Source organism: Ambystoma mexicanum, chromosome 6q (genome assembly GCF_040938575.1).
Source record: "Ambystoma mexicanum isolate Mex_15411 chromosome 6q, UKY_AmexF1_1, whole genome shotgun sequence".
Taxonomy (NCBI): Eukaryota; Metazoa; Chordata; class Amphibia; order Caudata; family Ambystomatidae; genus Ambystoma; species Ambystoma mexicanum.
In genome coordinates this window covers 1,184,936,489-1,184,961,415 of record NC_090937.1, presented here as the reverse complement: position 1 = coordinate 1,184,961,415, position 24,927 = coordinate 1,184,936,489, and the positions used below count along the sequence as shown (strand labels likewise).

The following is a 24,927-nucleotide window of genomic DNA, read 5'->3' as shown; positions in this document are numbered from 1 at the left end:
CTGAATGGAAACTTTAAATTAAGCAAAACAAATGCACATTGAATACCGAATTGAATGGAAACTTTAAATTAAGCAACATGAGTGCACAGTGAATATATAATATATTAAACAAAGAATTGATTGAAATCTTGAAACTAAACACTTTGAATATTAAATGGAATAAAACTTGAGGGGCAAAGCAGATAACAGAACCGCCCAAGTGCCCATGTGAAAGTGAATGACAGAAAAGGGCACCAGTGTGAGAGAATGCCATAAAAGTTTGGAGAAGAACAGAATAACCCCACACTGAACTTCTATGAATAAATGCAGTGCAGCAAGACCAAAGACTGGCAAGAGGTGTGTGACTCATGATGGCAGAGACATGAGGATGACAAAGGGAAGCCAGAGGAGTGTAATACAGCACATAAAGCCAAGAGGTCAATAAAGTGAAACCTAGTGAAGGTGATTTGGTGCCCAGGAGCCAGTGCCAAAGAACCGGTGTGGGCTTAAGAGCCCAAGGATCCTGGTTACGTGATCTGTGATGGGTGGACCATGTGGTCTAAAAATTGTGCCTAGACTAGTGATCCCTCAATGCTGAAAACAAATCACATTGTGAAACAAACCAATAAAGGGACTGTAAGTGAACCAGAAGGCGGGTCAAGTGGACCTTGAGTTGTGTGAAACCTTTTGAAAGACTGGTGAAGATAAAGTCTTAGGAAAGGGAACCCTAGGACTTGAGAAATCATACATGCTACAACACAAGTGATGATTATATGACCACAGTAGTGAATTTTGAATTGATGAGAATACAAGAGACAATAATATGGAATCTAAAGTCAAAAGGGGTTTACATGAAGAAAAAGAATATGATAAGTATAAAGGTGTAGCATTTGATACAATGGCTAATGTGCCCCACCCCAAATTTAATAACATCTGGTACAGTCATATGAACTGGGTAGGGAAACAGAGGTATAGCTGGAGTTATGTCTGCTCCGTCATCCCCCACGCATCTGGGGCACCCAAACTGCAAGTACCCTAGGATATAGTGCTGTGATGCTGGAAATGCCTCTGTATCCTTGTCCTTTACTGCCTTTTCTCGTGTGTCCTGTCATGTTTTCCGTGCAGGAGTTCATGTCAGACACCTGGCGGTGCAGCTCTCTCTTTTGGTTTGGTGTACAGACCCATGTGATACCCTTATGGCACCCATGGGTGGGGGTACAACCCTGTGCTCCTAGTGTATGTTTTTGGGCACCTGTGTGTGGCCCACAGAGCAGGGTATGGCTGGTGGCAGCTCCATGCTGAATTTGACAGGTGCTCTGAGTATCCTCCATTTTGGGATACCCAGGCCCTGTCATTGGAATCAGTTGATTCCTGATAGGAAACAAGATGGCCCCTGTGGCCTCTTGCTTTCTATTATCTGTTACCTTGTTTTCCCAAAGTCCTGGGAAGCCCTGACTCTGTCCCTTCCCCCTGACTGGCTGTTGGGTGGAAGTTCCATATATGGTGTTGTTGTGAAGTCCATGCCAGACTTGCTGGAGCCTTCCCATTGACTGTATGTTGTGGGTACACCCTGTGGGTGGGACCTGGGTAAATGGAGTGTGTGACGAATACGCATTCTGTGTTGTGGATGTCTAGCATCTGGTGTTTGACACAATGACTGAGACTGCCATGCCCGAAACTGGTATGAATGCAGTGTGGAGTGTTGAATGGCTGGGTACTTGCCCCAATACACATAAATTGTTGTGAGTGTCTGGAGAGAAGTGAATGGCCTGAATGCACTATGCACCTGATTGGATGCCTGCCTGCATGAATGCCCTTCTGACCAATTGGTTGCCTAAGTGTGACCCAGCAGAATGAATGGGAGATCAACTAGTATATTTGGGGGCCTCTCACTGCTAGAATTCGTGTTCAGAAGCTGAAGAGAAACTGGAGTTGAAACTGAAGCTTAACCTTGAAACCCTGCTGGAAGAGAAGTCTTGATGCTGCTCTACTTCATCAATCTGAAAGCTGCCGTGTCTCCAAGGACTGACCCACAAAGGACATGGTAAGGCGCCCTCTTTCCGAGCTACGAGGGACCATCGTGCACCAGCTGACCTTTGCCAAAGATCCCTGGTAGACAGACCTATGACAGGCTGCCGACTGGAGACGTGGACCGCTGCGGTATCACAAAGAGAAGCGCCCGGACACTGTTGTCCATCATCGTCGACGACCGCCGTCGCCGACCGGAGCCGCTGTGCTCCCTTTGCCTAAGTAACATTTGATCCAAGGACGCTCTCGCCTGCACTGTCGACCGCTTTGTCCCCCCGGAGAATGTCGAGGCCACCGACGCGCTGAGGAGCATCCGCCGGTGGGTTTCCCACCACTTGACGACCGTAGAGATGCCGGACCACTCAACGCCCTTGCTGGGCCACAGTTCTTCACAATCTCTTTGCGGTCCTGAACTATCATCATCGAGGTGCCCCGCACGCCACTTCCTTGCAGGACGCCAATGCTCCGTTGTCGCCGAGCACCGCTAGGAACGAATCTGCCGCCTCGCCGTCATCGTTCACCCCTTTTTCCTTGTGGGATCTCGATGATCCGTGGCTCCTGCCTTAAAGGGAGCTACTCAAGAAGGATCCGTCAACGACCCAACAACAAACTCTGCTATTCCAGGTACATTGGGGTTGTAGAACTATTTTAGAAGGAAATAAGACTCTTTTGAACAATATATGGACTGGGCTTGTACGATATATCTTTATTTACAGGTTGCCCAGGTTGGGGGATCTCCACACAGAATTGTGCCTAGTTGGTAGGGGTCAATATTCTGCCAAGTGTTTTAACCAACTGCTTTCCTTCTATATCTATTGTTGGTTACTTTTATTCCTTGATCTGTGTGACATTTGACCAGAGTATAGTTGATGCACTTTAATGAGATCTGATTATAATTGTGGTACCACTTTAGAACTGTATATATTTGCCATTGTAGATTTTCTGAGCACAAAGTGAGTTATTGTGATAGTGTACATAACCTTGAATATTAATTATATAAAGACTGTGTTTTAACTAATACAGTGTGTGGACATTCCTTTGTGGGGGCTTGGGGACTACACTGTACTTATGAACCAGCCTGCATCACCTCCTGAGAAGCTAGGCCTTGATGGCTCGTCCATTGCTTCCTTGTAGAGAATCTTGGCTGGGGTCCTCTGTGCCTCTCCTCTACCATATAGAGAGCAGAAGTACAGACCCCCTCTCCAGACTTTACAAGTGCTTTTGGAGGCTCAGTGTTTGGAGCATTTAGTGCTGTGTCTGGTTTGCAGTCGGTTCCAGAGGCACAAGGGTCAAGTTGTACTAATGGACAAAGATGATCCTTTGAGAGAAGTGTGCCAAAGATGACAGTGCACCCCAGAGCAAGCCATGGCCCATGTTAAAACTGGATGGAGTAGTGCTGCGTCAAACAGATGGGAGGAGGCACTACTGAGCTGTGCAGCAGTGGGGTTGGCAAGGTTTGGGGAAGATGTTATATGGAACCTCAACAAGAACTGTTTCACGATATGGACTGCATATATACCTAAACTAACATGGTGAAACTCCAGTGAAAGTTCAGCAAGCAGACGAATATCAGTTTTGCTTTCAAGGGCATCGGACTGTTCCTGTAGGCACTAATACTAAGTGCAATAAGACAATGTTCATCCCAGGTCTTGCAAAAGGAACAGCGGCTCTAATGGACCTGTACTGAGTATGCAGTCAACAAGCATATCTGCATCTTCCTTCTTCCTGGCGAGGCACGTGTGCACTAACAACATTGCACTCTGTTATACTAGTGGTGCTTGAAGCATATCTGACAGTGGTATCCAAGCATGGAGTGTTGCAATCTATCCCAGCCTCCATCCAACACCCCCCCCCTCCGGATGAAGAAGAAGAAGCGGTCGGTGAAGTTGAGAGGGAAAAGATCAAATTATCTGTCAGAAGATTCGTCCAAGCTGCTCCAAGCGATTTCAGACAAATATCGGCTGTACACCAAGACAGAGGAGTTCTTCGCATCTCTCTTAATGCCAGGGATCCAGGCTGTAGCAAATGCAAAGTGTTTGCAGAATCTTCAGCAACAAGTGATCCAGCTGGCGAATGACACTGAACAAGGCCTAAATGCTATCAAGAGTGAGCTGAGGGCGAACCGGTTGGTGACTCTTCAAAACCAGTAGATCATGGATCTGCTGACGGCGATGGAAGGGGGCGTGTACAAGAACATAGGGTTATTTTGCTGCATGTACACACATAAAAATAACACAGAGAATGGGTCCATGACGCACATCTTAGGGGGCCAGCACAAGCTGCTAAAGACTGGCATTGAAAGTGAAGAAGGTGTGCAGTCTGAAGATAGGTTCAACGGGTTGCTCTTATGGGCACCATGCTGGCTTGGGGCACTGGTGAAGATACTGGTTCAGATCATGGTGCTTCAGCTGGTGTTGTTCTGCACATGCCAAATGATGCTTCGATGTTGTGCCAAGACTATTCCGAACGAAAACCAAAAAAGTGATGGGTGGAAGGTTCTGAATTAATCTGAACCACTGGCATTGCTCTGGGCAACCTTCCACACCACCGTTTTTTAGCCTGTCTGTGCCATTGCAAAAGGGGTCCAGCCATATGCAAATCAGTCAGGTACTGCCTCCAATGAGAGCAGTCCTGCCCGAACTGCTAGGCCATTTCCCCTCTGTACTGAAACGGAAGCAACCCCAGACATGTTTCAGCCTTGTTGCGCCATTGCACTATTCCGAACAGCGCAATGATGATGGTTACAATTGGTGCAAGAATGGCTCTCCCGGGTACAGAAGATGGGCAGGCTCAAAATGAGTACCCAAATAAGCCACGAATGGTTAGGATTGAAATGCCTATATGACATTAACCTCACCCTCAACAGATCCAGAAAACTACACTGAGCCCTGGTGGGCTTAGCAGGTGATGGCGATTGTATATATCATGTGTGCACCCCAGATAAATATGCACGGGATGGGGCAATTTGCATTATGGGTGTAGGGCATGGGTCCCCAAGAATGAAGTGGATAGAGAGAAAGGCAGAAGTTAGTTAATGGAGTATTGACTAAAGAGGGGAATGTTGTGATGCACGTTCAGATTACCGTCCCTCCCAAATGATTTAGATTGCAGAAAATATATTAAAACATGGAGAATGTGCAAAGGGTGGTGTAGGGGCGTGGGGGAACCCTAGGGGCGGAAGCAACTGATGGGACACATATGTATTTTGGGAGGATATACAGGGGAAAACTAACCATTTGCTTTGCGATAGGGTCACAGAAAATACATTGCATGCGCATAGTAGTTATAACATGAACTAATGCTGCATTTAAGAGTAGGCCTGAATCCTTGCAGGCCGTGTTGGAGAGACAGAACAATGAGGCCTCATCTCTTCCATGATTATCACATTCCAATTCCCAGGCGAGGCAAGGAACATGCACGTACACCCTCATATAAATGTATCAAGTCAGACGTTTGAACAATTAGGTAGGAATGCGAGCAGCTAAATGGGAGAAGGGCTGCAGCCCAGTACGAAGGCCACACTCACGGGAGCCGGGCAGAGGTCTTGGGATGTCAAAACTTGAACTGAGATTTAGGACACTAGCGCCCCCCAGAATTATGGTTATTCCATTTGAACTGCCAGATGCACAGGAATAATACTCTTAAATCCTTCATGAAGTGGATGGATTTGTGGGACACTATGCTTACCTCTTGGGAGGGGTAACTGATACAGGGGTGAGCTGAGCTTGACTAGAGTAGTATAGAAGAAAGGCTTTCTGACTTGTACTATAGATCTCAATATAATCAGGCTTCTTTTGATTTGCATAAACTCATTCCTTCTCTTCCTCATCTCAGTGCCTGAGGATTTATGGGAGTTCAAGTCCATAGATGTTACTGGATTTCTTAGATGTGGTTGTTCAAAATTCTTACATAAAGACACATCAAAAACAGAAGATGTTATGTAGGAGTTGTGTGTGTTTGAGTCATAGATGGGAGGTTGTCTAGAGTAGTATAGAGGATAGGCTTTCTGACTTGTGCTATAGGGTGGAACTGTTAAGTGATAGTAAGCCATTAAGGTCTTGGGTATTATATAGTCTTATATATCACCTCGTCTCATCCAATGGAGTCACCACCTTCCCCCGGTAGTTGTCTCCTCCCGTGTGTTCTTCCCTCACATAACCATCATCAGGGTCAGGATCAGGCAGTGGCTGCCGTCCCCTAGCCACACGGGAGGAAGTCATTGCAGGGAAATCAGTAGTGACTACTCTGGATTCATCACATACCCCTCACCGAAAGACCCAGCTTCCTGCTCTAGGGCAGTCATCTTGATGACAATCAACAGCCTCCCCCATATACGGAAGAGACTTTCTAGTATGGGCTCCCCACTACCAAACATGACCTGCTGAAGAAAACCCTTCCTCCTCCTATTAGTGAATAGGAAAATATGGAAAAGATATCTTCTTGCTGACAAATATTGTCTCTTTCAGGGATGTCATTTAGGGCTCACCAGGAGTCGCAACCTGTGACCCCTCAAGTCTCTCATGCTACCCTGGTGGTCTCTCTTGCCATCCCCAAAAAAAAAACATATTTTCTTTTTAATACAGGCTCCTGGCCTATAGTCAGCAGCATGTGGCTCTTTGTTTCTGGAGTGGCTGGTTTTCTGGTAGATATACCTGGCAAGATAGCTCAGTAAGTAGAGCACTTGCTGCTGTAATGTGTGTGTGTGATCTGCAGGTTCGGCTCCCGGCAAGGTCCACTCAGCCTTTCTTCCTGTTGAGGTTGATAAATGAGTATCAACACAGGTTGGGGTTATATTGTTTGTATATTTGTTCTATATGAAGCTCTTAAGCATAAGTGCTACATAATAAAACATCATTATCGTTTGGCCTTGAACGTCTGCTTGCATTCACAGTAATTTGGTAATATGGACCTAAAGGCACTGATGTTAATGATACATATGGTGATATGCAATGTATATGGGGATATGCAATGTATATCACTTTACAGTGATACCGTAACCATATTTTTCATAGTGTACCTAGAAACAAGGCTATGTGATGCCACTTCCTGTTTTGTCAAGGGGTGAAAGGTTGTGTTCCATCACTTACCGAGATGTCACTTCGGGCTGGGGTCAGATGTCACCACTTCCTGTGATGTCATCAGAGGTCAAGGGTTGTGTGATGTCACTTCCGCTACCCCAGGCATTTTGGTGAAATGACGTCCCTGGTCTCTTTGGGTAGTTTTGGAGTGACAGTAGCTTCATATATCCTGCGTCTTATTTGAGCGACTTGTGGCTCAAATAATGCTCAGTTTGGGAAACATCACTTCCTTAAACTAATTGGGGTGGTAGGTCAGTGATTACAGCCACCGCCAGATCCAATTATTTTCCCAGGATAGTGATAGGGATTTGTGTTTGTGGGTGTTCCTCAATATGGCCATGGACACAACCTACTTTCTTGTTCCCACTTTGTTTCCATCCCTTGGGAAGCAAATCTGTTCTTATTGGAAAACCCCTACTTCCCATGTCCAATTGGGCCCAAATGATCTTTACTTTTAGGACAGCAAGGAGGTTTTAGATATTTTTGTCCCCAGTTCATAGGATAATGTTGGATTATCCCTGACTTTCCCCTTTCCCCTGCGGTATTGTTTTTCTAGAGTGGGCATACATTTTGCTCTCATAGGAGAAACCTCCATTTCATTAGTTTCTCTGCTCTGATAGTGAGTTACAGTTTTTCGACCTAGGAGATGGACAGTGGTGTGTAGGGTGTTTTATAATCCTTCAGAGGAAATATTCTGATTCCAGAGAATGGTAGTTTGCAAAGAATCCAGATTCTTCCCATGAGGGATCTGATTCATTCTAACTTCCTTCTTGTTCCTTGCCTCTTAACATAGTCCTAAATTTAGTTACAGATTCCCTAATAAAGACAAGGAGGAACTGAAGGGTATAGTGCAGCTGAAAATGTGCCTTTTGGATTCAGGGAATTTACTCTCCTCAGAATGAGAAACAACATTCTTTTTGACCCCCTTTTTGGAGAGAAACATTTTAAAGATGTTGAAACACTGGGAGATTTCGATCTCTCTCGCAAAGTCTTACCCTTAGTTTGTTTACAATCTGCTTCCTTTATCACATGATAGAAACGATTTTCCTGGGTGTCATTCCTCAAGTGTTCCCCTTTATTCTTCCTGGAGGTTGGTTCCCATAGGATCTCTTACACTAAGCTCACCACTATCTTTCCCCTGTTGATTATCCTAGGAGTTGAAGATCATTTAAAAAAATTAATTTCAGTTCTTCTCCACAGGCGTGGAGGGGGAACATGTTTCACTTTTCTTCTCTGCAGGGTATAATATAGAGGGACAGGCTATGATATCTGACTACCACATCATCATCTTTAACATACCTGCCAATGACCCACGTCCCAAACCTAATATTGCACCTTCCATACGCACAAGAAACAGAAAGGACATCACAAGGGACAAACTGCTCCCTCCCATCTTGCCTATACTTAATAATTGTGCCTCGCTGCATGATGACCCAACAGTCCTAGTGGACACCTTTAACTAAACCCTACTCAAAGCTATCAATACCATAGCACCTCCCAAATTAAGGAAATCTAAACAGTGTGCCCACCTGAACACATGGTTCACCCCACAGGTGAGAGTATTACGCAAAGATAAACGTAATGCAGAAGCTCTTTGGAAAAGTCTCCCATGCGAGACCAATAAAGACAACCTCTTCATAGCATCTCTTAATTACAAGGAAGCGATTGTACAAACAAAAAAAGAGACGTACAACCAACGTATCTCGCAAGCAGAATCTGACACGAAGGAGTTATTCAAAATTCTTAAAGAACTAGAATCCTGCTCGTCCATCCCCGATACTTGCAGCAAAGACAGCATGTGGTGCAACAATATTCAAAAAGCCCTCCTCACCAAAACAGCTACCCTACAATCTAAAATTAATGCAAAGCAAAGTTGCCTACAAACCAATTCCCAAACAAAACTCTCGACCATTAAGACTAATACCCCCACATTCACTCATACATCGTTCAGCTTTGCTCCTCTCACCATTCTAGAGGTAGAAAGCATCATTAGCAAACTGAAACCCTCCAATTGTCAGGGCGATTCCTGTCCTGCCCCTATCATCAAGGAATCCGCGCATGAACTTGCCCCCTTCATCACCACCTTTATCAATTCCTCATTTCAGTCGGGCATTGTCCCTGACAATCTCAAGGATTCTTGGGTCATCCCCTTGCTGAAAAAACCTACCCTTGACCCTGCATACCAACCAACTACAGACCCACCACTACGGTCCCGTTCCTCTTGAAAATATTGGACAGAGCAGCATATCTACGGATCCAGAAGTACTTAGAAACTAACAATCTACTTGGCACAAGACAATCTGGATTTAGACCCAAGCACGGGACAGAAACAGCCCTATTAGATCTCAAAACTCAAATTGAGGACTTAAAAGACAATGGCAAATTGGCCTTACTATTACTCCTCTACCTATCGGCAGCCTTTGACTTGGTCAATCACCAAATCCTCTGTCGCCACTTGAAATCAGCTGCCCACTTTTCTGAAAAAGCCACCAAATGGATCAGCTCCTTCCTGGACAATAGACACATGAGAGTATTCTCACCCACTTCATCCGCGGATCCGACACCAGTGCCGTGTGGGGTGCCGCAAGGCTCCTGTGTTTCACCAACGCTTTATAATGTATTCACCAAACCTTTGTTTGATGTACTTGATTATCTCGGTGTCACTTACACCAACTACGCCGACGACACCCAGATACTCATTCCCATCACTGGTGATTACAAGGTTGACTCCAAAGCATTGAACGATATCTACCAAGTCATCCAAGCCTGAATGGCCCAACATGAGCTCTGTCTTAATGATGACAAGACAGAGCTTCTCATCTTGGGCTCCCAACAGCGACTGAATAGGCTTGACTCATTGTTCAAAACCTTCAATATTGATGGCAACTCCATTAAAGTGTCCACTGACACCAAAACATTAGGAATCTATCTTGATTCTACGTTATCACTCAATAGACAAATAATGCTGTTGTCTCTGCCTCTGCGTACACATGCAAGCTTATCACAGCATGCCGCCCCTTCCTTTCCACACAGAGCTGCATTACTCTGGCCAGGACATTGGTTATGTCCAAACTCGATTATTGCAATGCATTACATCAAGGGACTAACCAACATAACCTAAATAAACTCCAGGTTACTCAAAATAATGCCATTAGAGTGGCCCTCAACATCCCCAGATCTGCACACATCTCCAAAACAAGGAGGGGTTTACACTGGCTCTCAGTAACACAAAGAATATCTCTGAAATCTCTCGCCCTCACACACAAATGTGTGAACAACCAGGTCCCCATCTACCGAGCCTCTCGCTTCTCTCAGTACTTGCCCACACGGCCACTTAGATCAGCTCAAGCACATTGCTTGACCATCCCCAGATACAAACTTCAGAAAGCAGGTGGTGTAAGCTTCCCAGTTCTTGCTTCCAAATTATGGAACTCGCTTCCACTAACCATCAGATCTGAATCTTCTCCAACCTTATTCAAACAAAAAACTAAACTCTGTACCCTCTACGGTTTTCCTAGCTGGCAAAATAGCGTGGTAGGCTAATAGTCGGAAAACAACCCCCGCCCTAGAATATAAATGATTGATAGTAAAAAAAAAAAATCTTTTTACTATCTAACCCACTGGCGGGAGAGAGAGTGTTGTTGTTACACTCTTCCCCGGATGTGACAACTGTGGCCGAAATCTTTGATATACTCCTGTGGCATCCACAGCTTGTGTCAACGTATTCTAATCTCACTTCTGGTACCATATGTGCGGTGTCAGAAATTAAAGGCAGACAGAAAGTTATGTTATTCCTAAAGTCAGACATTTTATAAAACAGAAATGGGTTACAAAAACACCTCTCTAGCCCTATTCTAAAGAGGATTGTCCCTAACTGGAAAACTAAAACTAAGGATCTATCTGTAACAAGTAGTCAGTAACTTAAAAGTTGTCCTTGTGTCCAACACATTCTAATCTGGCCCTCACACTAGAAACAAAACAACAAAGGGTGCACAGAAATGTCTTTGACTTGATATTAGTAAAAGTGTTCACAACCAAAAATACAAGGATGACCCCAACAAAACGGTTTCCATGGAAAGGCCCTTCGAACCAGAGAGTGGTTCCCTTCCCCTAGATGTTTAGGTAGGAAGGTCAAAAAGTGTCTTTTTATTCAATGGTTCCTCTGTGTCAAAATGTATCTTTATCCAACAGTTTGTGTATCTTGGCATTGGATTCACAAAGTTCTTGTTCAAACCATAGATTCCATAATAGGCTTTCTTGAGCTTCAAACAATAAATTCCATAACATTCTTTCTCTAGCTCTTGTGATGGGTTGGAAATGTGAGGCAGACAACTTTGTTAAGGTTTTTCAAAAGATGCCATTTTATTTTCATAACATTTTATTAGGTTTTACAAGTATGCATTATACACAACAACGATGTATATCAGAGGAGTGTACACAACATCAACAACAGTGCAATGTTCGTTAGTAATGCCGAAACAGTAATACAATTTGCGCCACAGGATAATCTTGATCATGTGGCTGGGGCCTTGTTTGTATTTGTTCATGCCTGATCTTTTCACAAAGTTAGAGATTGGAGGTCTCTACATCTAGTGTTTTCCCTACTGTGGCTTGGGTTTATTAGAGTATGCCCCCTTGGAGCCATCTGGTTAGTGGAGGTCTTCTAGTGAGGGCTGGGTATTTTGCTGCATAGTCCAAGAATGGGGCCCAGATGTTTAGGGCTTTGTTCAGGAAGCCTAACTGGATTGCTGTAACCTTTTCGGCAACTGCTATGTCCCAACATTTGGACCACCATAATGCTACTAAGGGGCCTTCTTCATTTTTCCATAGCCGGGCCATCGCGACTTTTGCTGCCAGGAGGAGGTGCGTGCACAGGCGAGGTATAGGTCCTGAGATCGCGAAAGCCCCTCCCCCTGTTTCGCCCAGGAGGATTATACCCGGGTCCCAGGGGATGGATAGCCCTGCCATTTTATTAACTAAAAAGGATGGATAAACGCCTCACTATCCATACCCTGATGAGGATTTCCTTGCCTAAAATAAACTAAAGGAAACACTGTAACAAAAGGTTTCTGTCCCTCACACTTATACATACAATAATTCAACAAGGTAATATATGGCAGTTCAAAAGCAAAAAATATAACAGTTAAGTACGCAGTAGGATACCTGTTTCTCCTTACAACCTGGCTGAATTCACCTTCCCCAGATTCAAGCAGGATTCTGTTCAACAGTTCCAAAAGAGTAAGGAAATCCTGTCTTGTAACAAAGTTCCATCTTGATAACAAAAGTTCCAACACAGTTCTTTATGGTTCCAACTTGATACCAAAAGTTCCAACACTGTTCTTTCTCTTCCACTTGTAATAGTAAGAACTCAAAAAACCTTCTTTGTATAAACCAAGAACGCTTCCTTAGTTCATCAGCATCAATATAGATTGTCTTTGTCATGGTTGTTTTATAACAGCATATTTGTTTAGAAACACTTATATACTTCTGCAGCAGTTCATATAACACTTTATTCAATAATGAAAGTTTGTCAGAATTATTCTTTAACATCACTTCATAGTACTTCATCAACTGCCACCTGGTTTACTTCCATGCCAGGCCTATTACTTCAATGGCACTTGGTTTACTCCCATGCCAGGCCTACTGCTTCAATGATCACTGTTAGGGTATACTTGCCTGCCCAAGCAGCATACACATGTTATCACAACCTCTGACCTGGTATACTCCCCTTCCAGGTCAGTGGATCACAAACAACAAATGCCTCTGTGGTTGAGATCAGTTTACAACAACTTCATAATGTCTCTTGCTTCACAGGACCCGGTTTTAAGCAATTCTTCAGTGAAGACAAGAATCACATTGGTGTTCTTTATTACACTTTCTTAACATACAACACCTCTGCATGTTATGCCCCTCACTTTCTCAATAACCTTTCTCAGAGGGGCAGCCATCTTGTCACTTTGGTTTCCCCACTTCCTCATCAAAGAAACACTGACAATGAGATGGTCTTATTTTGCTTCTTCCTTGACTTTGTCAATGTGGGCTTATACTCGCTTTTGTTATGCACTTCTTCAAACATGGGCAATAAGCTTTACAAACTCTAGGACCTTCATGTACCCCCTTCTGTCTTTGGCAATGTTTGTTGGTTTTAAATTGCCTTGCTTTCACTTTCTTTTGGCTTGGGTAATTTTAGTTTGCATTGGGTTTTGAAATTATTGGCCCATCTTGTTGCTGGGTTCTAAATAAATGTGCATGCTTAAAGTTACAGTCAATTGATGTTACAAAATAAATGTTTCTCTGCTTTCTGCCAGTTCAGTATTCAAAATTGCCTCTGCTCGTGTTTTCCTCTCTACGCGATTGCTTTCTTACATTAAAATACCTGCTCCTAGCATGCGAGTGGTCATGGAGCACTCTATGTCACAGTAGATTGGTAAACTCACTGTGTATGCCATGCACGTCCATTTCCCTCGCTGCTCCCAGGTCTTTGGTCGCAGCTGCTCTTTGTGGTTGACAGTCTGCCACATCCAGAATGCATCTGCCTGCAACACTCACACACAGAGCTTCCAATGCTCCAAAGGGTATCCAGTGCTCGCCTTCTTAGGGGGAAACTTCTTAAACCTTCGCATCACGGTGTGCAGCCTCTTCATTCCCGGTCTCCGGGGGGCAAGCTTCCTTCTCCAACGCTTCCCGCTGCTCGACCTCTGCAATCACAGCTTCTGATGTTGAAGATCCTCTCAGGACTGGCTACTGTTCGACACTTGACAGTTGTCCCAGCGTCGTCTTGCTCCTCCAGTTTCTGCTTCTGCTGCAATGTAGAGAGTTCACAACTCCTACACCTACGACTAGGCCTCCACTCCTTCTGCTTTCTCATGGTCTGCACCTAAGGGGGCCTTTTAAACCTCCCAGTCTCCCTCAGTTGTGAGTAATTCCCACTAAGAAGCTGAACTTCTGGGGGATTATTGAACTTGGAGTCTATAATGCAGAAATCCGTTTTTATAACTTCTTCTATTTTGCAATAGGCCATTAGAAGGTTGGGGTCTCAGGTTAGGTTGAACAAGGGGGTATCCTATTCCCCCCGACCTGCTTCCCACCTCATTTGATCCTCCTGCAGAACACCACCCCGAGGTTCAGGATCAGAAAGCATCTGCCTTTCCCTGCCCATATGAGAAGGGTCCCAGGCCAGGTTTTCTGGGGAATCATCTCTGATGCATCACACTCTTCTTGCTACTTGTGTGGGTTGCCTAGTATACTCCCCTGCCAGGAATCCTTCTATGGATCTTTCAGATCCCCTGGTATACTCCCCTGCCAGGTATCCTCCCACAATGTCAAAATCTTTATACAACTTCAGGTGCCTGGTATTCTTGCCTGCCAGGACTTCTTTCATGGGTTTACCAGATCCCCTGGTAGACTCCCCTGCCAGTTATCATCCCACAATGTCCGTTGCCTGGTGGACTCCCCTGCCAGGACATCTGATTTGTTTCACTGTTCCTTTCACCAAACCATAGTTGCATGTACACCTTTTATTAGTTTACCGACCTCCTGGATCCTTCACTAGTTTCTTGGATCCTTTTTTGGAATTGGTGGCTTCCCTCCAGGTAAAATATTGTAATCTACTATTATTAGGGGATTTTAATATTAGATACAATCCCCCTATTGCCGCAGTGTTGTGTCACTTTTTTTGAAGCACTTGGTGACCTAGGTTTTTTTAGCCTACCCTTCAGCTATTGAGCATTTTGGACCTAATCTTTTCTGCCGACCCCAGTTAAAGAAAATATTTTATCGAACGTGCTATTATGCCAAAACTTGTATTTCTTTGCTGTGTGTAGTGGCGTCTCTAGGGTAGGGCCAGGGTGAACACTTGCCTCCCCTACAAAATGTTGTGCCCCCACCACCTTCCCAGGAGGCAGGTGTGGGGTCGGGTTGCTGTGCTTGCTGACTCTGTATGGAAAAACCCAGCATAGAGTAGAAGAGGAATACTCTTCCGGGCTGACGCCTTGGAACCAACAGGAGCCATCTATGGGGCTCCTGCTCTGGCTGTTGGGGGCAGAATTGCCAAGTATGAGGATTGTAGTCTTGGTGAAAGGGGGCAGGATGACAGGTGTGAGGCTTGCAGACTTGGTTGTGGGGGGCAGGCTGCCAGCTATTGGGTGTGTACTCTGGCTGGTGGGGGAAAGAATTCCAGGTATGGGGCTTGCAATCTTGGTGCTGGTGGGGAGGATGCCAAGTATAGAGCTTGTGCACAGAGCGGTGAGGGGGGGGGCAGGATGCCAGGTATGGAACTTGTGCTATGGGTGGTGAGGAAGCAGGATGCCAGGTATGAGGTTTGTGCTCTGGGTGGTTGGGGGCAGAATGCCAGGTATGGGGCTTGTGTTCACGGTGGTCGAAGGGGCAGAAGGCCAGGTATAGAGCTTGTTGTCTATGTGGTGGGCAGGCAGGATGCCAGGTATGGGGCTTGCAAACTTGATGGTGGGGGCAGGATGCCAGGGATAGAGCTTATTTTCTGGGTGGCGGCAGGATGCCAGGTATGGGGCTTCCGATCTTGGCATTGGGGCAAGATGCCAGTTATGGGGTTTGAGCTCTGGGTGGTGAAGGGGCAGAAGGCCAGGTATGGGACCTTTGCTCTGGGCGGTCGAGGGGCAGGATGCCAGGTATGGTGTTTGCAATCCTGGCTGGGCAAGATGGCGGGTATAGAGCTTGTCTTCTGGTTGGTGGAGGGGTTAGAATGCCAGGTATGGGGCTTGCAAGACGTTGGGATGCAAGTGCAATGTCCCAGGCAGGCAAAGAGATTTAGACTGCGCAAAACATATTAGCAGGCAACCTAGTGTTAGTATTTCTTTTGGGCGCAGCAGAATGTGCATGTATCCATTTGTAGTTAGCTTTGATACATATTAGAAACACCATATAGCCACACAGGAAGAGGAACAATGTATTCATGCTTTGGATACAGAGGTCAAAGTAAGGGCCATGTATTATGCATTTAGAGTTGGTATACAGTGTTATGTTTTCAGTTTTTAGGGCACGTTACAGGATACATTTGTTGAAAGTATGAGAAAAAGACCTAACGTGGAGCTGAGGCTCCCGACCAGTTGACCCTGAGACAAATCACCCTTCCTTCCCCCCGAGAAAAGTTGTGCTGTCAAGGTTACAGCAGCTGCGCTGTGTCTATAACAGTTCATTGAGTCCAGCTGCAGAGTTCGGAGGAGCTGGGAAAGGAATGTTAGATCCAGGGAGGAATGGTGTAGGGATGCGCCTTTTGAAAGTTTATTTCATGTGAACAGGGCATGGGGTTCTGTGATGCCAAGAGGTATGGTGAATATTTAGAGCATATTTAGAGCACTACTGCCCTCACCTGAATAAATAATTGAAATTCAAAAATAAGAGTGGTGCCCCGATCACATCATTCATGGGCATCTGTGTTCCCAGAGAGGTAAGGGGGATACGTGTAAGGGTTGTACCATGATTTGGGGCGAGAGGAGCAGAGGTGATGCCAATAAATGTATCTACAAGGACAGGGAGCTGTTTGTTTGTGGGTATAATGAGGAGGCACATTGTATTATCAAAGCAGAGTTGGTATCGCTATGGAAACTTTGATCAGGCTCCGACAGAGGGGTGCACATCACGTATCATCAAGAATATTTGACTTGTTAGCGAAACGTATTATAGTAACAATGTACCTGGTATTCAATCAACTCCTAAGTTTCATAATGACAATGTAGCAGGTCATGTGTTTAGGGGAATGTGTTTTAGATAATGCGTGACCAATATAGTAATGGACTGTTGGGGATAATTAGAATTGTATATAGGTGTTAGCCAATGGGAGTGCGGGATCATGTTGTCATTTTTATTATGCATAGTTTTGGTAATTTGCGGTTTTCCACTATAAAAGCTGTATCTTCTTTGGGTAGGGCGAGCTCTGTGTTAGTTCGGTTCGATGGGGCGTCTGATACTTTTTGCATACAATAAAATGTTGTTTTTCTTGCAAACGGTGCATCGATTATTTTGCCTATTTTCGATTGATTTTATCGTTCAGGTTTTGGGTCATTCACCATAAAGAATCTTGGTGGTGGGGGGAAGAATGCTAGGTGTAGAGCTTGTTTTCTGGGTGGTGGACAGGCAGGAGGCCGGGTATGGAGCTTATGAACTGGGTGGTGGAGGGGCAGGATGGGGCTTGCATTCAGGATGGTGGGTGACAGGATGCAGTTATGGGGTTTGAGCTCTGGGTGGTGAAGGGGCAGAAGGCCAGGTATGGGGCCTTTGCTCTGGGCAGTCGAGGGACAGGATGCCAGGTATGGTGTTTGCAATCCTGGCTGGGCAGGATGGCGGGTATAGAGCGTGTCTTCTGGCTGGTGGAGGGGTTAGAATGCCAGGTATGGGGCTTGCAAGACGTTGGGATGCAAGTGCAATGTCCCAGGCATGCAAAGAGATTTAGACTGCGCAAAACATATTAGCAGGCAGCCTAGTGTTAGTATTTCTTTTGGGCGCAGCAGAATGCGCATGTATCCATTTGTAGTTAGCTTTGATACATATTAGAAACACCATATAGCCACACAGGAAGAGGAACAATGTATTCATGCTTTGGATACAGAGGTCAAAGTAAGGGCCATGTATTATGCATTTAGAGTTGGTATACAGTGTTATGTTTTCAGTTTTTAGGGCACGTTACAGGATACATTTGTTGAAAGTATGAGAAAAAGACCTAACGTGGAGCTGAGGCTCCCGACCAGTTGACCCTGAGACAAATCACCCTTCCTTCCCCCCGAGAAAAGTTGTGCTGTCAAGGTTACAGCAGCTGCGCTGTGTCTATAACAGTTCATTGAGTCCAGCTGCAGAGTTCGGAGGAGCTGGGAAAGGAATGTTAGATCCAGGGAGGAATGGTGTAGGGATGCGCCTTTTGAAAGTTTATTTCATGTGAACAGGGCATGGGGTTCTGTGATGCCAAGAGGTATGGTGAATATTTAGAGCGTATTTAGAGCACTACTGCCCTCACCTGAATAAATAATTGAAATTCAAAAATAAGAGTGGTGCCCCGATCACATCATTCATGGGCATCTGTGTTCCCAGAGAGGTAAGGGGGACACGTGTAAGGGTTGTACCATGATTTGGGGCGAGAGGAGCAGAGGTGATGCCAATAAATGTATCTACAAGGACAGGGAGCTGTTTGTTTGTGGGTATAATGAGGAGGCACATTGTATTATCAAAGCAGAGTTGGTATCGCTATTGAAACTTTGATCAGGCTCCGACAGAGGGGTGCACATCACGTATCATCAAGAATATTTGACTTGTTAGCGAAACGTATTATAGTAACAATGTACCTGGTATTCAATCAACTCCTAAGTTTCATAATGACAATGTAGCAGGTCATGTGTTTAGGGGAATGTGTTTTAGATAATTCGTGACCAATATAGTAATGGACTGTTGGGGATAATTAGAATTGTATATAGGTGTTAGCCAATGGGAGTGAGGGATCATGTTGCCATTTTTATTATGAATAGTTTTGGTGATTTGCGGTTTTCCACTATAAAAGCTGTATCTTCTTTGGGTGGGGCGAGCTCTGTGTTAGTTCGGTTCGATGGGGCGTCTGATACTTTTTGCATACAATAAAATGTTGTTTTCCTTGCAAACGGTGCATCAATTATTTTGCCTATTTTCGATTGCTTTTATCGTTCAGGTTTTGGGTCATTCACCATAAAGAATCTTGGTGGTGGGGGGAAGAATGCTAGGTGTAGAGCTTGTTTTCTGGGTGGTGGACAGGCAGGAGGCCGGATATGGAGCTTATGAACTGGGTGGTGGAGGGGCAGGATGGGGCTTGCATTCAGGATGGTGGGTGACAGGATGCAGTTATGGGGTTTGCAGTCTTGGTGTTCGGGGCAGGATGCCAGGTATAGGGATTGTGCTCTGTGTGGTGGGGGAACAGGATGTTAGGTATAGGGCTTGCGCTCTGTGTCTTGCCGGTGCTGAGTAATTTGAGTTTGGACTTGTGGGGCTCTACCTTACATGTGGTGACTCTACCAACCATATCACTCTCTTCGTATTTCCTCTCTATCCACCTTGGGTATCCTAGGGTCTGCTATCGAATGGTTCCGTTCCTACTTTTCACTACGGACCTATTCTGTAACCTGGGCTGGTCATTCTTCTCCCTCACTCCCTCTTCTTTATGGTGTCCCTCAAGGCTCGGTACTCTGGAGTCTTCTTTTCTCCTTTTACACTGATCCCCTTTCTGCCCTTATCTCTTCTTTTCATCTCTCTTTTCATTTGTACACCAATGACACCCCAATCTGTTTCTCCTTTTCCTCTTTTGATTCTGCTCTTTCTGCTGTTCAGAACTGGATGTCCTCCCATTTCCTACGTCTTGATCCCTCAAAAACGGAGGTGTTGTTCTATTTGCCTCTGCTATTTCTCCCACCCCATACCTCCCTCCCTCTCTCCTTTCCCCGATCCTTTCTTCTCTTTTCACCATCTGCACGCATCCTGGGCTTTATCTTTGATCCTTCTCTCTCCTTTTCTCTTCATATTTGTTCTTGCAAAATATATATATCTCACTACTTTAATGGTTCTACAATGATCACCAAAATGGGGTGATGTCACAATAAATCTCTTTAATCACATGGAGTAATGATAGGAAAAATAATGCAGCATAGAACAATACTTTGTGTGAGTTCAATCAAAATGCAATGTGATTACTCTTTCCCCCTGCACACTACTCAATCCCCCCACTATGTAATATAAAGAGATGGAAGGAGAGAAAACAGGTTTCAGGAATACACACTCAACAAATACAGTATCAATCCCAATTTCCCCCCAGCAAACACAGAGAAAAAACAGGAATGATTGCAACTTATCAAAATGGTTTTGAATGTGGCTTTGAATGGATGGTAAAAACACTGAAAATGGACTTCATTCACTAAAATGGTTTCAATACTAGTGGGAGCCACTTTGTATGGTATCAGACAAACACTAGCAATGATTATTGAATGACTAGCAAGTTGAAAACTTAATTCTGAGGTCGGATGCAATGAACAGCTGCTTCACACATGAGAGATTTGAGCCAAACGAAAATTTCACGGCAAACTTTTCCATGCGCGGTAAGCACGATTGCAGAATAACTAGAAGGTTTGGATACGATTTTGGGTTTGTTGGAAAGCTGAGGATGTTAGCTTCAATTTAACACTTAAATTAAGTTTCTAGCATACACGGTGAAGAAGTTATGAAGGTTTGTGTGAAGGTCGGTTTTTTCAGAAAGAGTCAAATAGCAAAATAAAGATGCGCTTTTTTTAAATGAACAAACAAGATTTCTTTACACTAGGGAGACTATGAAGATGCCAACTACACGACAGCGCACCCACCAGCCCAGGATATCACTGGTTGATTTGGCCAGCCAAGACGCACGCCTTTCTTCAGAAAATATATTAGCGCAAAGATGATTTTAACACTACTATTACCAAAGGACTATAGGATAAGAGAAAGAGTTCAGGTAGGACAAGAGATTCTAACAATGCAGTTCGGGAAATAATAGAATGGGTTTGGATAGGATTACTTATGGATAATATATTTGCTAGGGACAATCCTATGCTATGGATACTCACTACCACTGTTTGGAATGGACCCGTCAGGGATCTGGTCAGGGAGACTTTCTGGACAGAAATTCAGCTAGCACACTGGACTGGACTCAAGGCGCTCTGGTTCTGCACTCAGCACGGCACTCTGGATACTGCACGGCGGGATTGGACTGGATCTGACGGGTTGGTTCTGGTTCGCAGCTATCTGGTCACAGCTCTGCTCTACTGGGTTGGATCTCTGGATTCTGGCAAGAATTCTTAGCAAGAAAGCAGCAATAGAACAGCCAGGCTGTTCTTTTGTTCCCCTTAGAGGTCTGGGGTAAAATTTGGTTTCTGGATCTTTAAAGGCTAAGCTGAGAAGGGGTCGGCTTTGGAAATGGGCCTTTCTGCTTTCAAAGTTCTGGAGTCTTGGATATGGATTTCTCTTGCAAAGTGCTCCGCCAGCAATCGGTTGGTGGGTGAATGTGTGTGTGTCTCTAGGTCCTAAGCTATCTCTATTTATGTATTTCCTAAAGGGGTGGGTATGCTGAATTCTACTAGGCACACACCTAGGTATTTTATTGGTTAGGGTATTTCCTTTCCCCTGATATGAGAAGGAACCAGAGTGTCACGATGACGCTGTATTTTATGATCCAGGGAGAACCTCCACCTGGTTTCTCCACATGAAATCTATTTTTCATACAAGACATATTTACAACTTTATAAACTTGCTAGCAATAGCATATTGATATCACAGATTTGGTGGAGCAAGTATTCATCCGAGCCCCGTCTCGGTGAGAGCTTGGGTTCTGATTTGTCAATTTTTCGCACTTTTGGTCTGGTACCCAATGTCAGATTTGTTGACATTTTTACACATATGTGCGCATGATATCTGGGCATAATCATGTGAAGTTTCATGTTTCTGGCATCACCACAATTGCTACAAAACCACACATTCTGTAGTCTTGTCCCTGAACATAGCACAGAGTTCTGAGTAGTTTTAAAATGTGACCAGAATTTTCATATTAACAAAACTGTAATTTTACAATTCTTACAATTTTGCACAGTTCTGCGTCAGTCCTTTTCAAAAATATACTTTCTTGTGTTTTCAGAATATACAACACTGTCTGTCCCGACCCCAAAGTTTTGGTGGGTCAAGAGCAATCCCTGCCTCTCTCCTCTGGCAGGAGTTTCTGTTGACACTTGCATCTCCATATTCTTTTCAATCCAGGAAGCCCTTTGTCTCTCCCTGGTGCAACAAGCCAAAATCTCCTCCCCTCTCAATTAACACCTGAATGGGAGTTCCTGGGGCAGAGAGCAGAAGGAAGCTGCCTTTTGTTTGGGGCATGCTGTTGAATTTGCTTTGAAGTTCTTTGGCTTGTGTCAGTTTACTTTAAAACTCAATTTGTTTAAATTTGTCTTTGATAAAATAAATTTACATTATCAAAACAGGCAAACAGATCTCTAATTCCAGTCTTTTAAAACATATAGATTAAATAGTTGCAACCTATATTGTTTTTGATAGCAAGTCCCTTAATTCCAACCATTTGATTTTCTGCACAAGTTTAAGCTTCCAATGCACTTAACTGACAGCTGTCATGCAGGCAGCCGGCGGTACTGCGCCCAAATTCTGACAGATTTTTACAGACAAGCACACTTTTAAATGCGGATATTCTTGTGATGGAATCTTCTTTTGCTGACATTGTGTGCTTATGTGGATTCTTTAAATAAGGTGATGAGTAACACACAGCAAGGATGTTGGATATTTTCTGATGCTTGGAATCATTATTTTGTAATTTCAGCATCCAAGGAAAAACGGATTTCAGAGCACTTCTGGGTTTCCTTGCAATGAAGCACTACCTTTCAGGTAGTTTCCATTTCCTTCTGTGGGCAGCCCAATGACAGGTTTTTATCAGTGTGGTCTCCTGTTCCCCCACTGACACTGGCAAAGTAGATTGGCAGCCAACTTTTCCGGTTTCACTGTGCAATTTCCAGAGGTTTAGCGCGCACAGGGCTTTTTGCTGCCATTTTGCTGGTTCTGGTGCCACCAGCACACCGTGATGTCGCTGGGCAGAGCCTAGTGGTTCAATACATCCCACAGGGGCATTTGAAGATGCACTTGGCATATTATTGCAGCCCCTGCATGACTATACATCATATATGGTGATTGACCAGGCATGTGATGGTATTATTGGTGTACTTGAGGCTGTACTTACATCAGAATAGGTCATACTTGGGCGTAGTTGGGCAAACATGGCATGGCACTGTTGGAACTGGCATTATGTTGACTGTGATTAAGTGGAGTTGTTTGAAACTAGCAAGGCTATTCTTAACTGTCAGGCTGGGCCATTGCGCTGAATATTGCAATTTCTAAGGTAACCATGGTGTAAACATTTCCCAATGCAGGTTGGCACTTTTATTAGCAACTCCCTGTAATAGAGCAGCACGGCTAACCCTGAATTGACAGCACCCTGCAGCATTTGTGCAGTACTAAGGTAAATTTTGAAATAACCTGGCATTTTGGTGGCAACACATTGCAACTAATGATCCTATATTCTGGCACTTTCAAACCCAATGGTGTGCGCTGTATAATATCCTGGCACAGTATTAAAACTGGTGCCATTTAACGATCTATGGTGCATAATTGGCATTGTGCTTACAATCGATGCTCTGACATAGGAAATATTAGAATATTCAATGTTTCCCTACCAAATTGCTTGTAAATGTCTTTGTATCCAACTTTCCCAAAACACGGTGCTGTAGAAATGCACACTTTTTCTCACCACAGGGTCATTTTGGGCTATTTCGTCCATGTCAATTTGGGTAAAACCTTCACATCGAACACTTTTAGGGGCCCCCCACCCCCGCTTGTGGCTCATTCTGTGTCGCCTCCCACCCATCCCCATAAGTTTGATTCCTGGAGACACCACTGGCTGTGAGAGGGTGGTAAGACATTAACGGATAACACTCACCCCTTGTCTTGATCAAGTGGCGGCCTCCTTTCACGAAAGTGAGGGCAAGGACAAATCCCCAGTCATAAAGTTAAAAGATAACTAATCACATCCTTCAGGCATTGTGGGCGGCCCATGGTTGTGCATAGGCGGCAGCAGTGCCACACGCTTGGGGTTAAGGTTCATTTTTCATCGGAGGCATCAACATGATTCATAATGACACCTTCGAACGTACAGTGAAGGCAGTGGATCAGAACTCGGCCGTTCTCAATCACAGGCTCCTTGGCTGCAGCATCGAGCACATTTCCGAGGGAGTAGCAGGTCTGTTGAAAAAATGCCCTCCGCCTGTGTGATCCAATGAAGGCTGGCAGTGGAGGAGAGCCGCCAAGGCTGCGCTCTAATTGGCCAGTGCGCGGCAGCAGTGGAGTTTTACACTGCTTAAGGTGCAATTAGGGCGCGCGAGGAGCATGACTGCCGAGAAAAAATACAATCGGGGCAAAGTTTTCGCCAACTTTTTACGACATGGACCATAAGGGGCAGTGAGATGAGGGCAAGGCTGCAGAAACTGCGATTCCTCCCGCTGGATTATGGACAAAGCAAAGAAAATAAGGTACAGTCACGTCAGTGGTTCGCTCTCATTGTGGTCACGTCTGTGTGTTTTGAAGGCTGTGCAGAGCACGCATTCAAGGCAAGCTGGCAAGGGAACACCAGCTCCAGGAGTGCCTTTGTGCCAGCATTTCCGTGTTTATTCAGCCGATGTGGCTGGCTTATTAAGAATCGATTGGCCAGTTGATGATAAGAGTACAGTATTGTCTGCAGAGTAGAGCGATTTTTCGGATATTGGTTCGTTTTTGAACAGTTGTCGCGCCCCCATGAGGCAAATTAGCAGGGTTTTGGGAGGTGGGGGTGGCGGGTTATTGGCGATCACCGAATCTGCTAGTTATTTTGCATACATACATACAAAACATGGCCTGCAGATGTCTGAGTGCGACTGCGGACTGGTTGTGCTTGAGGCGGTTAATTTAAAATGTGAATAGTTTGGCTCCTGGGGCGCAGCAGCCCATATACTCGTTGTCTCGCTAGAATGGCTGCGTATGATGAGCAAGTTTAAAGGTGATCGCTGGTGCGGGGTCTTTGCATTCTGGCAGCCTTGCAGGTTTATTTTCCCGTTTAAAATGCAGGACTTACAGAAAAGCAAAACAAATACAGGACTATTGGAGGTAGTCACGCATGGCATGTGGCAATAAATGCATGTCAAGGCATTGGAGCTCACCTTTCAGTGCGTGTAACGTAAGAAAAATGCATGTTTCGTACGTCACACCTCTTTTTCCAACTATTTTTATGGCAGAGAGAACGGGC

The 24,927-nt window shown here is 44.8% G+C and overlaps 1 protein-coding gene across 6 annotated transcripts in view; it reads left to right on the top strand.

Moving 5' to 3' along the window:
• The window catches only part of TBC1D1 (TBC1 domain family member 1), a 1,823,125-nt gene that overhangs the window by 426,015 nt on the left and 1,372,183 nt on the right, over positions 1 to 24,927 (top strand). The window contains exon 1 of one of the 6 annotated variants that reach the window (XM_069631817.1): positions 23,976 to 24,178. The exons of the other annotated variants lie outside the window; for them this stretch is intronic. Coding sequence (XP_069487918.1) covers positions 24,113 to 24,178 — 66 coding nt within the window. The 5' untranslated portion in view covers positions 23,976 to 24,112. Of the gene's footprint in view, positions 1 to 23,975; positions 24,179 to 24,927 lie in introns of those variants that run through there. 6 annotated transcript variants of the gene reach the window in all.